Below are 17267 nucleotides of genomic sequence, written 5' to 3' on the forward strand. Positions count from 1 at the left end.
CTCCACCTTCATCTGCTCTGTTTGCTCAGGGCTCACTGGGGGACACCAAGCTTGGCAGGGCCTCGGGGCAGCCCCCACCACCGCAGTGCACAGCAGGATCACCTGAAGACAAGGGACCCCCAACGGTGGTTTTCACAAGCTCCCCAGGTGACTCTGACACACGTCATCCACTGACCCCACAATCAGAAACGTTCTTGAAGACTTCAAACCCCATGCTGGGACTTCTCTGGCGCTCTAGTGGTTAAGGCGCTTGCTCTCGATGCAGGGGACACAGGTTTGGTTCCTGGTCAGGGGATTACGATCCCACATGCCACTCAGTGAGGCCAGGGGAAAAAAAATCCAAGTTGGTTTCTTTTCTGACACCACTGTATTATATAGCTGAGTAAATATGGCTTTATGGTAGAATTAGTTTAAGACTCAGAGTTGGCTATTTGAAAAAGAATTCTGGCACTTCACATTTTTTCCTAAAGAACTTGATCTCCACATTCTGACTGTTTATGCTCTACCTTAACATCTTTTCCTCACATCCAATTTCCATTAAAGTGGAAGCATAATTCCTTAGTGCCACTTAGTGCTTTGGGCTTCCCTGGTGGCTCAGATGATAAAGAACCTGCCTGCAATTCAGGAGACCTGGGTTCGATCCCTGGGTTGAGAAGATCCCCTGGAGGACGGAATGGCAACTCACTCTAGTATTCTCACCTGGAGAATTCCATGGACAGAGGAGCCTGGCGGGCTTGCAAAGAGTCGGACACGACTGAGTGACTAACAGACACAGACTGGCTAAGCACTGGGCTTGCAGCCTTAAGGCTGGAAAGAACTAAGGCCCAGAGGACAGGCCCGGGTCCAGACCTCTGTGACCCTGGCAGAAAGATTTCCCGATGCTTCCCATCTACCATCTAGAGCTAAGGAGCTATTGTTATTGAAAAACTAATTAGACCAATCCTAATATTATTTATTAGATACAGTTTTACTCTAACTACAAACACAAAGGAGATAAAATTCCAGCAAACCTGGAATAATATGTTAGGACATCACGGGGCCAGATTCAATGGGTTTAATGCCAACCACACCACTGTACTTATACTAGGTTAGCTCAGAATGCACTTCCTGTTCTTTTCATATTTTGTTCAGTACAAATCTCTTGCAAGATAAGACAACTAGAGTGAATGCTGAAAGCTTATAGCACAAAGTCAGTTTTGCTGAGTAAACAAATGTTTTCTTGGACCGGATTCATTTAACACAAGACCCAGGCACTTACAGTGCTTACCTGATTTTTCTATTCATTTTTGGTCCCTTCAAATTTTTTATTCTTTGTTCAGTTTTTTAAGAAATCATTCATATAAGAATTTCAAGTTTATTATTATATATTTTGAGCACATTATTACTTCTTAATACTTTACCTGACTACAAGCTTACCTTTTCTCAATTGAAATTATATTAATTTATATTCTCTTTTTCAACTATTTGACAGTATTTAGAACTGCTAAATTTTAACAATAATTGTTAAATAAAAATTGTTAGTTGTTATTTAAAGTAAAATTTCTTGGTTTTTCTTTAAGAATTGAATTGATAGAAATTTACACACTTATTCTTTAGTGTCTCTCAGAAAATACCTGGCTACTTCTGCCTTATTTGCAGCTAAATAGTACTGAGAAATGCTGCTGTTTCTCAGCAGGTGTAACTACCCTAACTGTAGCTAAGTTCAGAGGTAGCAGACTAAGTGGACAAGGACATACCTGTTCCCCACACTCAGGAACACTCCACCCACAAGTCGCACAGACCAAGGTTTAGCGCATTGTGCGTGTAGGAAGCTCATCACTTCCCCAAATATCTACTGATCTGTAGATACAAGCCCCCAGTGTGAAAGGTGAGTAATTTAGTATTACAATCTTTTTTTCCACCCCAAACACAGTAGCTCTGGTTAGATTTTAAAAAGAGATTCAAAGGTTCCTAACCCTTTTCTAGGCTCCAGCACTGAGCCTAGAATGTGTCTCATTTAATGAGACATTGACTTTTGAGAAGTTTTTCTTGCTTCTGCTTCTTAAAACTGTACAGGAAATATCTTCTGTCATAATATTACAATCTCTAGAAGAATAACCCCCTGCTTCAGTTAGTTTATGTACCTAAGTACAACAACAAAAAAAGTCCTTGCTATTACAGTTCCCATTTCTGTCACAAAGAACATTTTTGGAGGAAATGTCAGTGGAAGTTTTGCTCAGAAATCTAAGCATAATGATGGAAGAGGAAAAAATGAGCTGCACCTGAATAAGCAGAAGGCACTTTCACAGGCAGATGCAAATGATATTAATTCATATTCTCCTGTTGCTCCGATGAGTTTATTCAATAAAAAGTTTGCAGACTCTCAGAGCCTCTGGCTAGAAACCCACTAGTTGGCAGCAGTGGTCTTCAGGTCCATCACACCAAAAGGAAGTGTTTAGGGCACAGCCGGGCATCCGGCTTCTCCTAAAGCACGCAGTCCTGTGGAAGTACTTCACCCAGAAGTCTGTTCAGCTTTCCTACTGCACATAAACACCACCATTTCTGCCTGGAGGAGGAACCAGCCCCAGTGCCACAGCCCAGGTGAGAAGAGAGAATCATACTCTGATTCCTTGTTCAGGCAGAGGAACTGCGAAATATCTGGATACCATTGTAGAAGTAGCTTATGTTTGGTAAAGCATATACCTTTTATCCCAAGGTATCTTCCAGAAAATATAAAATACTAAAAGGGAACAAAAACAGCACCACCAACAACAAAACTGGGCAACGCGGCTCCGTTCGTTCTACTTCAAGCAGAAGTGACTTCCAGAAGAAGACGGATCTAAAAGTGCTTCGTTTTTCTAAATTACAGAAAACAATTCTGCATTTCAAAAGTAACTCATGAATATATTCCTGACAAAATTCAAACTGTAGAAAAATGTATACAGTAATAAATGAAAGTCTTCCTTCAATCCCCTCCCACCCTCAACCCACACTCTCCTGGTCAGGAATAACCACTCAATAATTTGATGGTCCTCCCAGACCTTTCCTGTGCACACTCATCGAGGTTTGTCTGCTTACATACATGGATACGATGTCCACACTTTGGTATGTGCATGGCACAGAGCAATCTGACACAATGGGAAAGTGATCTTAACCCAAAGCTTTCGATTCTTTTCATTAGAGTTACAACTTGCACACCTGTGAAACATTCACACTGTTGAAACAGGTACACAGTAAAAACAGAAATCTGCAGTAATGTACTGGTGACTAGAAAGGCCTGTGAAGCTAAGAGAGATGGCCGGGAAGATGCCAGGACACAGTCTTCCCTCTCCTAGTGAAGTACTCCGGGAATCTCTGCAGAGATTCTCTTCACCCATCATTATTCTATATAACACATTTCGATCACCTCTTCGCTCAGTATTCAGAATTGTTAGGCTGAAAATACTCGGTTACCCAAGACCTTGCTGGAAGTTTAAATTCAGAACTCTTTAGCAAAAGTGTAAGATATATTCCTAAACTCTGTTACCTATAAGCAAAAATCCCCACATCAGAAAAACCAAGGTCTCCTTTCTTGAGACCGGTTTCAAATCAGGATCTGCCTCAGTATTCAACAGAATATTAAAATCTCACAAAAGCAAGGATTTACTAGTGATTACCCCTGGGCAGGCAGTTTACATAAGCTGTCACCATGAATCCTCACACAGCCCTCTGCAGGATCTGGAGACAAGCTGTATCTCACTTTAGAGTCTGTGCTTTTCTGCTCTGCAGCCTCCCCAAACCCAAGACGACTGTGCCCTCAAAGCAGACCACATGGGATGCTGCAAACTGTCCCAGGCCAGGAAGCCACTCGGAACTGGTGTCACAGGGACAGGGAGGGAGGAGAACTGCCCCGACAAGGCTGAGCTGTAACAGAAGCAAGAAGCAGGCGTGTCTGAGAAAACCCAGCACCCACGCAAGGAAGGAGAGGAAGGTAAGCTGCAGAAGCATTCCAGCCCTTAACGGCGGGGCCAGAGGGCAAACAGCCAGGCAAGGAGACAGGGAGGGGAGGAGGAATAAGCCGACAGGCAGAGCTGGACTTGATCACAGCAGAGAAGAGCCAAGAATCAAAAACCACACAACATTCGGGAGTTGGGGCAGGGGAGAGAGCGGGGAAGGCTGATGGCGGCTCCCCGCAGCACAGGACTCTAACGGCCAGCCTTCTGCTCCATGGGCCTCTCTGGGCTGCAGCCACCTCGCCTGTGACTCAGCACACACTACCAGGTGTGACACTCGCTGTGCCACACTGGATGAAAAAAACTAGATGCGGCTTAAAAGCAGCCAGGCTGTGGCCAACCTTTCATCCAAAATGACGCTACTCATTCTGCACTCACTTCTGTGTAACTGTAGGCCACACGTGGGCCAAGTCAGTGCAGGCTGTTTTCCTTCCTCAGTCACATGAACTATGAACGTATCTGCCCCCTGTTACGTTGTAGGTGACCCGACTGTCCGCCTCTAGAAGGGAAACCTTTCTAAAGTCAAAGTTGTTTTGGAGTAAAGCGCTGATGTATAAAACACGCCGTGACCTCACCCATCGTGTCACCACAGTCTGGGCTCCATCCTCTCTAACCTGGACTCTGTATCATCGCCTCCCTGGTCTCCCTCCCTCTTGCACTCCCGCTTCCCTCGCAGTCTTCAATCCTCCACACACGGAGCAACCACGCCGACTTCAGAATGCAAGATCACATCATCCTCCAACAAGGCCTACTGTGCTTAAAGTAAAATGTCTCCACTGTGTATTCCAAGGCTCTGTTTAATCTGGCCCCTCCTCTCCCCATGCCCTGCTCTTTCCAACCTCTTCCCAGGCCACTCTCCCTGTCTTCTTGAGTTCCCAATCACCCCCAGCTTTTCCCTGCCTCAGGTCTTGCTCTGGGAAATCAAGGACAATGTCTGTATCATGTTTGTATTACCCACCAGGGTTGGGGCTGGTGCTTGGGGCACAGTTCAGTTTAGTCGCTCAGTCGTGTTCGACTCTGCGACCCCATGAATTGCAGCACGCCAGGCCTCCCTGTCCTCTCTTTTAATAAATGAAAGGAAGCCGAAAGGCTGTAAGGCAACAAATGTCCACTAGAGGGCTCCCTTGACACTTGAGAACAAGACTGTTCTGTTAAACACTCGACAGAGATACCCACAGTTAAGGTGTTAATAAAAAGAGGAATGATCGTAACAGAACTACTTTCAAAGGTAGTACTCTCCCAGCCTTCCGGCTATGTGACCAGACTCCTTACTGCGCTGACCGCCTAGACCTATAGAGATACCCACAGTGAGGCAGCCTCTGTCCCCCCGAGTTCGCATCTGTAAGTGTGGTAGCACGCACCTTGAAGGGCAGGGCAAGGAGGAAAGGCGCACTTGGTTCACTGACCGTCACAAACTACTGTGTAGTTTTAGAATATTTACATCACCCCAGAAGAAACCCCACAGCCAGTAGCAGTTACTCCCCAGACCCTCCTTCGCTCAGCCACCAGCAACCACTGATCTACACTTTCTGTCCCTGGATCAGCCAATTCTGGACACCAGGTGTACAGGGAACCACACAGTATGTTGCCTTTTGTGGCTGGATGAACCCTGGCCCCGCCTCCTCTGTACTCACCCTTCACAGCTGCTAGGTTAAGCTTTATAAAATACAACTCTTGTCACGCCTCGCATTAAAAATCCTTAATGGCTCCTGGCAGATTCAGGACCGAGCTCAGCCTCTTCTGTGCTCACAAAGGCCCTTCCCACGCTGACTCCTGCCTATGCGCCAGCCAGCCAACCTACGATTCTCCCTCTGGTCCGCTCACACGCTGTCTCCTGGGCACAGCACGCAACGCCGCCTCTCCATCTCCTCGCCCACGTGGCTTGCTCTGCTTGCAGCTCTCTCCTCTGTTGTCCTTGTCTAACTGTCACCTCTCAACAGTCCGCCAGCCAGGGGGGCCTGCTCAGACCTCCTCTAGTGATTCAGCTGCTTCGTGCCTGTGTTTCTGTGGCCCGCCTAGCCCCGTTATTCCACTGTGCTGCAACACGGCTTTATCTGTCTCGCCCAGAGACCGTTCGTCACAGAGCACACAGATGGTGTTTCATCTGTAGCATTTAGCACAGTACCGGGCGTGGAGGAGTCACTTAAATACTTGTAAAGTGAACAACGGTATGGTCTCGGGACAGCACAGCCCACAACACCCAGAAGGCAATCTGCAGTGAAGACACTCAAAAGACATGCACATCCCTGAATTTCACAGGGTACTGCAAAAGGCACATGACCATGAGAACTACGTCAAAAATAACGCATTCTTAGAAAAAGCAAAAGATAGAGAACCATTCTGGTTTGGTGCAGTTCCATGACAGAACAAAGAATATTGTTTGTTCGCCAATTTCTCATGTTGAAAACCCCAAACTCTGGACTACCCTGGCAGTCCAGTGGTCAAGACTCGGAGTGCCCTCTGCAAACCGGAGCACTGGTTCAACCCCTGGTCGGGGAACTAAGATCCCACATGCCGTGCAGCACAGCCAAAGAAAAAACCCAGACCTCATAACTGATTTTGCCCTTTAAAAGCTGCTTGTTAAAAGGTCTAGAAAATAGTTCTCACGTTTACAGAATAATTTAAGTAAATAAGTACATATATGAGCCATTATGTGACAAGGATAAATTTGCTAGAGGAAGAAAGGCTTATTAAGGAAGTCCCTGTAAGGGCTTCCCTGGGGCCTCAGTGGTAAAGAATCCACTTGACAACGCAGAGGGGACAGGTTCAATCCCTGGTCCAGGAAGATCACACATGCCACAGAGCAACTTCTATTGAGCCCGCGCTCGAGAGCCTGGGAACCACCACCACTGAGCCCACATGCCTCAGCCTCTGAAGCCACACACCCCAGAGCCTGTGCTCCGTGACGAGACATCGCCGCAACGAGAAGCCTGCACACCTCAACAAAGAGCAGACCTCACACAACCAAGAAGACCCAGCACAGCAGAATAGAAAAAAAAGAAAAAGCAACACCACAAGCCCATCTCCACTTGCAGAGGCTGACCTGAAGGCATTTCCCTATACTTCTTAGCTCCCTTGGAAATCCATGCAATAATGCTCGACACTGTGGGATGGGTACATGGGAGGTTCATCAATGAGGTTTTAGACTTTACATAGTACAAGATGTTTAAAAAAAAAACAAAGTACCTGGAGATAAATTTTCTTCACTCCAGGCACATAGTCCGCGATCCGGCCGAAGAGCAGCCGTCCGACTCCTGAAGTGATGCCGATGCACATAAGAACCACCTCTTTATTCTTCTCATCCTGAAACTTTTCATTCACATGTTTCATCTGTAGGCCAAAGAGAAAGAAGCCACATGAAATGCGGTAGGGAAACTTGGCAAGTTTTGAGGCTTTGTACAAATGCCTTTTTTTGTACATGTAATAGACTCTCTTTCCAAAGTCAAATTTTTATAAAAATTTGTCTACGATAATTTTTCATGAGAACACCCGAGGAAAACGCAACGTGGTTTAGCTTGTATAAATAAGAATTTTTATAAGAGGGCTTTAAAAACATTTTTAATAGAAGGTAACCAGCACACCCTTTATCAGTTATCACTGGGCCATGAGCTAAAGGAAGAGAAGAGACCTTTGAACACACCACACCACAAGGTCACCCAAGGACCCGGCCCATCATCTGCTCCCCTGAAAGCCGGTTTGAAGGCTCGATTCTGGAGTCTCATCTCTTCTAGGAGGACCTAACCCAAACTGAAGTAAGTTACACTGGAGCTTCCAGGACAAAGGCATAAGGCTTCTCTATCTGAGGATCTGCCTATTTGTGTGGCATTAGAACAGACAGAACTACAGGAGCGGCTTAACACAGCGGTTAAAAGAAAGGCATGAGAGACTGTCTGCATTTAAGTCCTGTTTCCATCCCTTGTTAGCCCTATGACCTTAGTCAAGTTCTTAACCTCTAGGGCCTCAGCTTCCTTGTCTGTAAAATGGAGACAGCACTAGTACTTCAAGAAGGTGCTTGTAAGGATTAAATAAAATATCTATGTAAAGAACTTAGGGCCTGACTCACAGTTAAGAGTGACATTAATTTTAGCCTTCTTGCTAAAGAAGCCTGCCCTCCATGTACAGTCTACTTAGAACAGTGACTGCCGACCTACAACCGACTGTTTGAGAAGGAGTGTGACCAGCAGGCGCTACACTGGGAGCTATACAGAGCCCGTGGCTCGCACCCACTGTCTAACACAAGCTTTGATCCCACAGCCCCGAGTCCCACGCGTCCCGCTCCTTGCGCAGCACCACCACTTTCTCACGCTCACCTGTCTGTGCTCATGGCAAGGAGAAAAGGCGTGTCTGTACTTCCACTGCTTTCTCTGCAATCACAGAGCGATGATATCAAACAGTTGTTTCAAACAATCAGACTCACTGTCCCCTACACCAAACACTGGCCTGAATTCTGACAGCCTGCAAAGCCGGTTTCCCAGAAAGCACGCTGGCCCAGATGGCCTGCTTGCGGCACTTGCAGCCCTTCTGGACGACACTGCCTGAGAAGACCTCCATTTTGCAGTTTTAGGCCTACGTGGGTAACCAGCACCATCACATCTCTCCTTTCCCTTTCAAAACTGGTTAACTGTTCTCCCTCACTTTTGTATTTTCACAGTGGTCCAGGATAACTCTCCAAGGAGATGGTCAGTGGCTAAGATGCTGTGTTCCCAACGCAGGGGGCCCAGGTTCGATCCCTGGCCAGGGAACTAGATTCCACATGCTACACAGGGACCTATCCCACATGAAGATACCGCATGCCACAGGTTAAGACCTGGCGCAGCCAAATAAATAAATGCCCAACAGCCAGAACAGAGCAACTCTCCTAAACACGGCTTCAGTCTCATCAGTCCCCCATACATCAGCTGACTACCTTTATACTCCTTACTTTGGTATGAAAAGCCCTCCATAATCTGTCACTGATCCACCTCTATAACTATGCTACCTACCAATCCTTGACTCAGAAAACTCAAGTGTCTACAAGATTCAGGTAAACAGCAGAAAGGAATAAAAGAGACTTGCTGGAGAGGGGCCGCGTACACTCTGTCCCATCATTACCATATAGCACCTCCTGCGCTGCCAAATCAACCTCCTGGCTGCCTTTTAAAGAAAAGTCAGAAATCTGGATTTTTTGTGTGGAAATGTTGGCATCTATCTTAAATTTAGAACACTGTGTGATCCAACCCCATGTGTGCCAAACACAACACGTCTACAGCTTTGATCTCATCTGGCCCCGCAGGAAGGTTTAATCACGGTGTCACTGAGACACGTCCAACACCTTCTCATCTGTCTGCATTTCTGCTGCTGCTTCTCCTGGTTCTCCAAGACTCTGCCCAAGTCCCGCCTTTTCTATAAAGCTGTCTTTGATTACCTAGCCCTTACATCCCCTTTGGGTTTCTGCCTAGCCTTCATGGGCACCTTAAGTACTGAGTGCCTTCCCCAGCCCTTCTGGCGTCATAGGTGGCGCTAGTGGTAAAGAACTTGCCTACCAATGCAGGAGACAGGAAGAGACCTGGGCTCGACCCCTGGGTCAGAAAGATCCCCTGGAGGAGGGCACAGCATTCTTGCCTGGAGAATCCCATGGACAGAGGAGCCTGGCAGGCTCACAACCTTCCTCCTTCCCTTTCAGCCACCACCACTGCTGTTGACCCAGCCACCCAGGTAAAAACTGGACGACCATCCTAGACCACTCCCCTCCCCTCAAATCCAGTAGCCACCATCCAGTTCCCATGATCTGTCCTCCCAAACCTCTCAGACAGCCTCCCCTGGTCCACGCTCCCCACACTGTTTTTACTTTGGGCGATCACTCCTCCCCTGGATCCCTGCACCCGCTTGAACGTGCCACGGGCCAGAGCCCTCACTCCTAAATTTCTAACCTGCATTCCCTGAGACCACCAGATGAAGTTCAACATTTTAAAAAACACTGCTCCACCACTGTGGCCTTGCAGCCTTCAGGGTAACGCTCAGACTCCTGGTTTGTCAGATGAAGCCTCACCTCCAGCTGCCGCCTCATGCACCCACATCAGAAATGTGGCTAATTTGAACTGAGATGTGCTTTAAGTGTAAAACACACAGAAAATTTAGAAACCTTAGTGGAAAAAAAATGTAAACTATCTCAATAATTTCAAAATACCAGTTCTTTGTTGGAATAATACTTTGGCTATATTGGCTAAATAAAATATATTATGAAAACATGTCATTTCTGAGGTCTTTTTTCTATTTTTTTAACTTCTAAAAATACGACAAGAAAAATTTAAATGACATGTGTCTTGCATTATATTTCTATTGAAGAATGCTGGTCTAAGAAATTCCCTTGTGGACACAAAGATAAAACAGCTGTTGATAAAAGTGACTTCAAACTGGCAAATTCCTCCAGGTCCTTATCAGAGATGGATTCCAGCTCAGTTCTGAAAAAAATGAATAACCTGATCTGAGGCAGGTGAGATATAATTACGGGAATTCATCAGCTTTATTTGGAATCTGAATTCAGACTCTCATTTATTAATCCACTTTAGGAATCACTCAAAGGCTCTAGTATAATTTTTTCAGAGACACTCTATAGTATTCAAGCCAGACTGAATATGCCAGTCATTCTTCTGATGAAACTAGGAACACATGCCTGCCAAACTATCATCCTTTATTAGTGGTTTATTTTTCCTCCCCCTGCTCTCACTTTGTAATCCTTAAAAGGAATAATGAGGATAAATGTCTGGGGGGTCTCGCGAAATAATGGTAAATTTGGTAAATTCAAATTATGCTTAAGTGGAAACTTACTTCTTCAGCTATAACGGGCCTTATTTCATTGAATTTTGTTATTGTTCTTGAAATAAAGCAAGAACTTCAGCTTCTAATACCTCCTTTCCTACCCTCAGCCAAAACTTTCAAAGTTAAGCTGTGGTTTATTTTGTCTTTTGGTTTTGTTTGGGCAGGAAGTAGGGAGCTGGAGAACAGCATGTGGGGAGGCGGCATCTATTGGTCCGACAGATCCTTCCACATTGAGGAAATAGCCCGCGGGAGAGCTGGTGTATTCTACCAGCCTGGGCCCCCCACTACTGCTGCAACTATTCCCGGAATCCCCACCCATTCTTCATCCTCTGGAGACTGGCACACAGTTGAGTTTAGCAGAAGGCACAAGAACTGGCAAAACTGGTATTTCCAATGAAAGTCACATGGGTAGGGACATGAAAATGTTGACCAGATGTTCCCATATTTAACCTAACTTATTTAAACTAATACAAAGCTCTTATTAGAAGCCATTACCTACACAGGGATGGGCTTCGCCAGTGGCTTCCGCCTGCAATGCTAGAGACCTGGGTTTGATCCCTGGGTCAGAAAGATCCCCTGGAGGAGGGCGTGACAACCCACTCCAGTATTCCTGCCTGGAGAATTTCACGGACAGAGAAGCCTGGCAGGCTATAGTCCATGGGGTCCCAAAGAGTCGGACACAACTGAGTGACTAACACTTCACTTCAACAGGGGATAACATCATTTTTAGAACAGTGGTTTTAAGACCGACTTTATCCAAATGTGGAAGTGCCTTTAGGGCAGGGACTCGTCTTCTGTTTCTATTCTGACATGTTTACTCCAGGGCTGCGCACCTCTCAGGGATGACCAGAGCCTGGGTGCTGCCTGCTCTTGCAACATTTTCCATCATTCCAGCAACAACCGAACTTCATCAGTCACAGAAGCCATTTCTGGACTGGGTGAAACCCTCTTTTTGTTTTGTTATCCAAAGATAACCAAGAACTTAAATCCCATCCTAGCTTCTCACTCCTTATCCACGGGTGAAAGAAGGGAACAAGACACGCGAGCTCACGGTTTACCCCCTTCCCTCCTATCCATCCCCACTTCAAGTACAGGGCAATTCAGCCTCTCTCCATGGAGGACACTATTCTCATCGGCCAAGTGAAAGGAAAAGTTCCTCCCCACTCGCTAGAGCCCAGAGCCAGTGCCTAAGAAAGTGACCCTCGCACGGCGTTGGCCTCAGCCTGGCTTCTCCCCCTCTCACCTCTTCCCGACAGAGGAGCCACAGTTACAGACACTGGGACGTCACTGAGAAGCCAGGCTGAGTCTTCTGGCTCAGAGAGTCAACTGTGCAGGAAGCTCAGCAGGCAGCCATCGTGTGAAACCAGCTCCAACACAGCTGACGCAGTGCACTAGAAACTCAAGCTTCTCCTTGACGAATTGTTTCACGACAGAAGATGGCCCAACAGAAGGGAACCTCAACTCACTTTATCTACGGAAGCCCCTGAAATCCAGTGACGCTATGTGGCAGCAAAACAAGGAGCTCACTGGTCCAAAAGATGCAATAACTAGGGAATTCCCTGGCAGTCCAGTGGTTAGGACTTGGTGCTGAGCGCCTGCGTTAGATATGTGGTTGGGGAACTATTAGTAAGATCCCACAAGGCTGGCAGTGTGGGGAAAAAAAGGAAAAGTCCAATAATCACCTACAGTACTGCTTTCTAAGATTGCGTGTTATCTGGCCATGTGATAAATAGTTATTAGGCTCACTGTCCTCCCCTCCACCAGCACCATTTTAAGGGGATGGGTGGTCTTCATTTAATATCTTTTACATAATTTATTACAAAAAGATAAAACTTTGGTACATATAAGTTAAATTATGTATCATTAGGGGATAGCAGTTAAAGGAGGAAAACTACTGAAGACGTAAAACAAAAACAACTTTATTTCTGACAGCAGACTTGTAGTAACAGCTGACTGACTTAAGTAGCAAGTGCTAACAAAGGCAGTGTTTCAGGAAGGCCAGGAAAGCAGGGTAAAAGCAGGCCCAGGAGAGGACTGCAGGCTATGGGGCTAATGGAACCACCGCCTCTGCAGAACGGAGGGGAAAAACAAAACCCTGTTTATCACCCACTGTTGTTGCAGTTACTATGCCCTTTGGGAGAGAACAGATTCCAGGCAGCAGTCATTACCTGTCCTTGTCTGTGGGCATCTCAATCCCCGATCCTCTGCCCTCGTCAGATCCACACCGTCAAGCTGAGGAGGAGGCAGACAACAGGCAGTCCTGCTGCACTCCTTCTGGTGGGGACAAGGGACCTGTGTCGTTTACATTTACACGGTACCTTCAAAAACGGGATAATAAATGCTGCACCGTATTTTCAGGGGCTGTGGAACTCAGAATTTCCCCAGCTTCCTCCTTCCCCACAGGGATTCTGAGTTCCGAGCACTTCTGTCCTCTTGCTCTTCCTGAGCAAGCTAATCTCTTCTAACCTGAGGTTAGCAGGTTCAGCTTGTTGCTTCTTCCTTGCATGCAATTTAATTTCTAAGAACACATCCTTTCAACACCCGAAAAGCTACTCCATAACTCTTTAAGATGGAGTATTTAAGTGTATTCTACTTAAATATAAATATACTTTTTTTTTAAAGGCAAACACGAAGAAAAAGCCTGGTCCCTTTAAAAATTGCATGTACATCTGAAAGGCAGTAGAAGGCTGCTAGAGTAGTTAATGGATAATCTCAGATTTTGTTGCAAATCAAAACTTCATACTACCCTTTGACTTCAAAGAACGACGAACAGAAATCTGAATGGACTGAGGGTTTGGTTTGTTTTTTTCTTTCTTTTTTACAATAATTGTGTTTTCTCCATCTTTGTTTTTGCTAAGAAAGTAAGTCAGCACTGCAGGGCATTCCCTGAGAAAGTTTTACATGAGTACAGTACACCAGCAAGTCCAGTGAGGTGACTACAGATAGCAGAAAACTAAGCCTACAGATTTGGGTACATAAAATTAATCCCTTTACATCATTTAATATTGAAATAGGACTTTACAACCATTAAGACAAGTGCTGATTAGGACAGCCTCAAAATATCATTTTAACATGTTAAATCTGATCAACTGTGCTTTGAAGTAAAACAGCTCTAAGATGTACTTGAAGTGAAAACACAGAATCTCCTTGCCTGCCAACATTTTTAAGGACTAATATCTTAGGCAGCCCACTGTCTCTAATAAGATTCCTGTTGCGATTAAAGCGTGGCATGGGTACTGCCTGCCTCCCCAGCAGCTAACCCAGTGGAGGGCAGACCTTTGGCCTGCCAGCACTCTAGGAGGCATGGGCAGCTGGCTCTGTTTGTTTTTTTAAACGGCCAGTCTTTCCATTTCATTGAGATGGGTTTCCATGGTGCCGGTAATCACACATGGCACTACTAAGACACATAAAAGTCAAGACTGAGAAAGGGAAGAGTTTCCAGGAACTTATTTAACAGCCACTAAGGGGGAGAAAAAGACGAGTTCTAAAGGAAGGAAGGGAGCTGATGGCTTGGAAACCCCTGATTTGGAAAACATTTTCTAACTCTAAAAATTCTTAAGACCCGATAATTTTTCTCTGTTTGTTTTTTCCAAAAATAATTTTCCTTTGATTTAAACAAAGTTCATCCTTGACACAGTATTGTTTAGATGAGATTTGGCAAAATGTTTCAGAGGAATTATCTGTCAAAACCAATCTGGATTTAGATGCTTCCCTGGTAGCTCAGAGGTTAAAGCATCTGCCTGCAATGCAGGAGAGCTGGGTTCGATCCCTGGGTTGGGAAGATCCCCTGGCTGAAGGAAATGGCAACCCACTCCAGTATTCTTGCCTGGAAAATCCCATGGGCAGAGGAGCCTGGTGGGCTATACTCCATGGGGTAGCAAAGAGTCGGACACGACTGAGCGACTTCACTTTCTTTCAAATAATCCTAAATTATAGAAGTTAAAATGAACTTAATCTTAAAAAATAAATCACTAGGGTTTTTACATAACTTGAAGTTATTAGTGACCCTGACAATAATATCCATGCCAGATAGTTCTCAAATTATCAAAAATTATTCTTGTCCTTCTTGAACTATGAAAGATGTTTAATCTGTTGATTTAATGTGTATTCATTCCACCCAAATCCAAATATGATTCTGAACAGCTTTCTTGGAGGCTCATTCTTGGCACACCAAGGTCACCACTCCCTCAGACCCCTGGTTCCTGGCTAGGTTGGATGAACACAGTGGACTGTGAACTGTTAAGACCTGGCCCATCTCTGAAGGACGTAGACTGCCTCTACTCTGGCCGGGATGGCTCAGGAAGGCTCCGCTGGGGTCCCTAGCATGCCTGCATGGCTGCCTAATGCTTCAGGACAGCACTTTGAAGATACAAAGCAATAGCAAGGTCTCCACAGATGCAGACCCCTGGTTGTGGTTAATGCTTTTCTGAGGCATCATTGAGTTTCCATGTTTTCATTTGTCTTTTTTTTTTTTTAAGGGAGGAGGTGATACATGCTCTTCTAAACGTACTCCTGGATTCATCTGGTGATAAAATCACCCATCAGCTGAATGTACATGCAGATAGACAGGTGTGGGTTATGGAGTTTCTAGTCAACAGCTGAACTGCATGAATTTAGAAAAACAGTCCAAAATGAACAAATGCACCCAGCAAAAGGCTAGTTCAATTAAGGCTGAATTTCTGAAGTTTAAGATAGACTTCGTCTTAAAATAGGAAGGGATAACTTCAGAAAGTATTATTTAAATCACTAGGATTCTGGGTAATTTGATAATGACCCTGGAGCATTATTAGTTCTTACTTGGCTTCTTGATTTTGCCCTTACTTTTAAAGTGATAAAAGACTGATCCTTCCATGGAAATTCTACCTTCTTCTAACCTCTCCTCATGAGGATTCTTTAAGGCTAGTGATGCTGGCTAGAGAACCCTTTTACCCAAAGGCTTCTGGCCTCCTTTCTCCTTCAGTCTTTCTAAGGCACACCATAGAGCTTGTCTTTTTTCTAAGAGTTATCTCTTAAATTCTCTCCCTAGGATCACATCACATTTTTAAAAAGTTATCTGAATAAAGATCAAAAATCGTTGGGATTAGGGAATTCTTTGGCAGCCCAATGGTTAGGACTCCATACTTGCACTGCAGTGCGCATCAGTCTGACCCCTGGCCAGGGAATTAAGACCCTATATATGCCTCGTGGGAAGGCCAAAAAAGAAAAAGAAAAATAGGGTTAAGCTCAGGTCAGTCTCCCTTCTACTGCTGTCACCTTCACACACTCCTGAAACTGTCTATCCCAATTGTGTACCCCTCTTTAAAGAATAAGACTCCTTCAGAGTCGGGCAGAAGTGGTGGTGACTAACATTATTTTAGCCATGTTCTGTCCTGTCTTGTGATTTTAAAGCGTTCAGGAAGAAAAGGACCACACCTCTGTAGGATAGATAAAGAAAGTAGAAAGCCTCAGTGGTCTGGATTAAGGCAGCTGGCATGACTCTCAGTCTCTGTACAGTTGGAAGGCCTAGGCAGAGCAGATAAAAAAGTCTTTGAAATTGTGAGCTCTGTTCCTTATAGAGTCTAGGATCTTGGACATCACTTCCTTGGTTTCAGGTCGACACTGCACACTGCTTCACTCCCTTGGAGGGATGTTCTGGAAATCTGTGGAGGCTATTTTTATCTGATATAGTTGTGCCCAAACACTGCCTTTTTTCCAATCAATTTTTTTAGTTTAATAAATTTTTTCATCACATAACATTTACCATTTAAGCCATTTTTAAGTGTATACAGTCAGTGGCATTAAGTACACTCAGGTTCTTATGTAACTATCACCACCATCCATCTCCAGAACTTCTTCACTTTCTCAAACTGAAACTCCAAACCCATTAAATAATCTCTCCCCTCTTCCCCCTTCTCAGAGTCCATGGGAGCCCTCACTGTACTTCCATCTCTCTGAGTTTGACTCCCCTAGGTGCTTCATCTGAGTGAGATCACACACTTTGTATCTGCTTTATTCCATTTGGCATAATGCCTTCAAGGTTCCTCTGTGTCGTCACATATATCCCAAACATTGCCTTTTAAAATACGTATTATTTCATCCAAAAATCACTTTTTTTTTTCTTTTTATGTTACAAGTGGGGCATTAATGATTTTTTTTTAATTATGTGTACAGGTAGGTTTTATGACCTAGGAATTTGGTTTCAGGAGAGAAAAGGAGGCACCAGGTCTGACACACTACTCTAGATGTGTGACAGGGCAGCTGTGAAGGCGAACGTGACCCTGAACCTAGAAAGCACCTCACGAGGAAGATGCGGGACAGGGACCCCAGGACTGGGCACCCCGACTCCAGGACTCAGGGCAGCCCCGAAAGCTTGAGACCAGGAGCCAGCAGACACCAGCAGGGAACTGTGAGAAGTCCCTAGGACAGCTCCCGAGAAGTCAGACACGTAAAAGGAAGCTGCGTGTTCACAGGAGCAAACCCAGGGATACCCGATTTATGCTGAGGTTTTAACAACGCTTC

At 45.2% G+C, this 17267-nt stretch overlaps 1 protein-coding gene and 1 long non-coding RNA gene across 2 annotated transcripts in view; one reads left to right on the forward strand and one right to left on the reverse strand.

The window, feature by feature from the left end:
- The window catches only part of LOC128053274 (uncharacterized), a 29129-nt gene extending 24377 nt beyond the window's left edge, over nucleotides 1-4752 (forward strand). The window contains exons 2-3 of the long non-coding RNA XR_008199912.1: nucleotides 3748-3949; nucleotides 4452-4752. This is a non-coding gene — a long non-coding RNA (uncharacterized LOC128053274). The remainder of the gene's footprint in view (nucleotides 1-3747; nucleotides 3950-4451) is intronic.
- Nucleotides 1-17267, reverse strand: part of SLC16A10 (solute carrier family 16 member 10) — a 110780-nt gene that overhangs the window by 4058 nt on the left and 89455 nt on the right. The window contains exon 4 of the mRNA XM_052645772.1: nucleotides 7158-7301. Coding sequence (XP_052501732.1) covers nucleotides 7158-7301 — 144 coding nt within the window. The remainder of the gene's footprint in view (nucleotides 1-7157; nucleotides 7302-17267) is intronic.

Source organism: Budorcas taxicolor, chromosome 9, assembly GCF_023091745.1.
Source record: "Budorcas taxicolor isolate Tak-1 chromosome 9, Takin1.1, whole genome shotgun sequence".
NCBI lineage: Eukaryota > Metazoa > Chordata > Mammalia > Artiodactyla > Bovidae > Budorcas > Budorcas taxicolor.